The sequence below is a fragment of the Notolabrus celidotus genome, chromosome 6 (genome assembly GCF_009762535.1).
Source record: "Notolabrus celidotus isolate fNotCel1 chromosome 6, fNotCel1.pri, whole genome shotgun sequence".
Lineage (NCBI taxonomy): Eukaryota > Metazoa > Chordata > Actinopteri > Labriformes > Labridae > Notolabrus > Notolabrus celidotus.
The window spans coordinates 23336614-23339211 of NC_048277.1; the positions used below are offsets into that span (position 1 = coordinate 23336614).

At 39.8% G+C, this 2598-nt stretch overlaps 1 protein-coding gene across 4 annotated transcripts; it reads left to right on the forward strand.

Annotated features, from left to right (window-relative positions):
* Window positions 1-755: 755 nt before the first annotated feature.
* Window positions 756-2223, forward strand: c6h15orf61 (chromosome 6 C15orf61 homolog). 4 transcript variants are annotated; one of them, XM_034685012.1, is made up of 3 exons: window positions 756-878; window positions 1246-1590; window positions 1695-2223. In XM_034685012.1, exons 1-3 carry the CDS (start codon window positions 812-814, stop codon window positions 1820-1822), a joined length of 540 nt encoding a protein of 179 aa, XP_034540903.1. In that variant the 5' UTR covers window positions 756-811; the 3' UTR covers window positions 1823-2223. The 4 variants fall into 4 exon arrangements, with proteins under 4 accessions (XP_034540903.1, XP_034540906.1, XP_034540905.1 ...); XM_034685015.1 differs by having other exon boundaries at window positions 760-878; window positions 1290-1590; XM_034685014.1 differs by having other exon boundaries at window positions 766-878; window positions 1193-1590.
* The last annotated feature ends 375 nt before the right edge of the window (window positions 2224-2598 follow it).

Sequence of the window (2598 nt, forward strand, 5' to 3'; positions counted from 1 at the left end):
CTATACCATGGAATGAAAACAGAAACTAAGTTACTCCAAGCACAGACAACTTAGTTTGAAATGTTCATCTGGAATGAAACAAACGTTACGTAGCTCAATACGCTTTCTCAGGTTGGACAGTGAATGTTTGTATGTTTGGGTAGAGTGGGAAACAGGGAGAGCATTTCAAACGATACGTATCATTCTTCATTTCAAAAACCTCTAACACAGGCTGAAGGTATGACCATGGGTGCTCAGGTGTGAGAATTATAGCCATCATTACCACCTCTAAATGAACTGCCTGATCTGAGTGAAATCTGCTCTGTGTTAGCTCCATGTTCACCGTGGAGACATACAATATACAGGTACGACTAAACCACTGAGACAAACAGAACTACACAAACACATTTTACTGTCTTAGGGATCAGATTTCAGAAAAGATAAGGAAATTCATGAGCTGACTCCAAAGCAAAAGTAGTGAGTTACAAGAGCATTGATAGAAATGAAGTGGAGTAAAAAGTACAATAATTGTCTTCTGAATGTAGTGGAGTAAAAGTAATAAGTATCCCCAAAAAACAATACTCAAGTAAAGTACAGATACTCAAAAACTGTACTTAAGTACAGTACTCCAGAAAATTTACTCTGTTACTGTCCACCACTGCTTACTAATATATTCTGAAGTAATAAACTATAGTAGCTACTTCGTGTTTTGTTTCACAGGGTTGTATTGTTTTTATTTCATCTGTCGTTTCCTATCACACAGGACATATTGACAAAATATTCGGTGGACAAGTGACCACAAGAAGCTTCATAGTTAGTCTACTCGTTTCTGATGCTGCTGATGAGGAACACTTGTGCAGCGCTGAGTTTCCATGCGGACGTCTATACTGGAGTACCAGGTCAGAGCAAGCACTACTCTTGCACGTAGAGTGACAGTTTACATATCTCCAGGTTTATTGTTAGTTTAGGCAAATCTTACGTTTTTGCTCGGCATGTGTAGCTTGATATATAGAGCAGACTAACTCATGGTAAGCACGCTGTTAGTATCTTGTTTGCTAACGTTAGCTGTCGTTAGTAGCTCATGTTGACAGTCCTGTGTGCAGCAGCATCGACCTCCCGGATTATGTGCCTTCGCACAGGCTACTGTCTGATTTGAAAATGTCATTCACAGTTAAGCACAGCTCCACGTGTCAATAATTCGTATGCACTGTAGGTCGAGATGATAACAACTATAAAGCAGCAGTATTGAATCTGTCTGTGCACCAGTCATGAAGCAGTTTTTGAGGAAGATCCACACCATCTTTATAAAGGTCGCCCTGTTACCGAGCACATTTGCCAGGACAGGCCCGCGGCCAGCAGCATCAGAGGTGTTGACTTGCCACCTGCTGCAGCGAAGACTCCCTCCGTGGACTTCATTCTGTGTCCACTACAGCTCCGTCAATAATGACCAGTTTGGATTGTCCAATTTTAACTGGGAGGTCCAGGGATCTAACTACCAGATCCTGAGAACAGGCTGCTTCCCTTTTATAAAATATCACTGTACCAAAGCACCTCAACAGAACCTGGACTTTGAGGACAAGTTCTTCACTGTGTTGAAAGCAATCAATCTGGGTTAGTAAATGAAATAATTCTTAATCCAATTTAAAACAGATATCAGTTGTATTTATTCATGCACACTGTCAATGCAAAATAACCACTTTGCCTTTTCTTTTCAGGTATCCCTTGTTTAGCCTATGGTATCGGTTGCTGGATGGCGGTAGGAGCAGCAGAAACAGTGCAGACAAGTGTTGGACCGGTCACAGTCTTTTTCGCCTACAAAGAACAAGATGGTGCACAGTACTAAAAACCTATTACAAGAAAGGACTGTTTTAATGTGTGTTGCTGCTGTGTTTAGAACAGTTCCCGGGATGATGCTCTGGTGAACCTATTGACAAAAGTGCCATCAGTGTCATTAGTGCTGCCTTTGACTGACCAGGTTCATTTGTGTTTAATTATTTAAGATTTAAAAGTTGCAGTGAAGGAGTCAGCTATGCATGTTGTTACACTGACATACAATACTGACAATGTTTATTTGGGAAGCTTACTTGCCATTAAAGTTTTATGGAAAGTTTAAGGTTTCTCCAAGAATAGACTGCATCACAATTCCAGGATGTTTTCACAGCTGCAATAGTGACAATGTCTTCACAGTTAGTGCATTACAAAAAATATACTTTTGCAACAATTATTAAACTTTTCAGAATGATATGGCTGTAGGGTTTTCTTTGTGCCAAGGGTCAGACTCAGGATGAACTCTTGAAAGAAAACGTTATGTTAAATAAGACAGACAGCGTTTCCTTCAATGCCTGTCTGAAGAGTTATTAATAATGCATTGAAGTGATACCTAGTGGCATAATTTATTCAACACTCCTGTCTTCTGCTTCATTTTGTGTGACAAATGCAAGAATTTAAATAACTCTACCTCATTTATTTAAAGCTAAATTAGTGATCACTCTCCATACAACAGATAGTCAATAGTGTTAGAGAAAAACCAGTGACAAGACAGGTCTGATAAAATAGGTTTTAATTACCAAAGTGTGGCCTTTGTACAGAGACATCTACATCCCTTCCTTCAGGCCCTCT

What these genes read in the sequence shown, in the direction of transcription:
- c6h15orf61 (XM_034685012.1), top strand. Translation starts at nt 812, where the DNA reads ATGCTGCTGATGAGGAACACTTGTGCAGCGCTGAGTTTCCATGCGGAC. An exon ending in CGTCTATACTGGAGTACCAG is followed by an intron (nt 879 to 1,245) that starts GTCAGAGCAAGC and finishes TCTGTGCACCAG; the next exon opens with TCATGAAGCAGTTTTTGAGG. An exon ending in GTTGAAAGCAATCAATCTGG is followed by an intron (nt 1,591 to 1,694) that starts GTTAGTAAATGA and finishes TTTTCTTTTCAG; the next exon opens with GTATCCCTTGTTTAGCCTAT.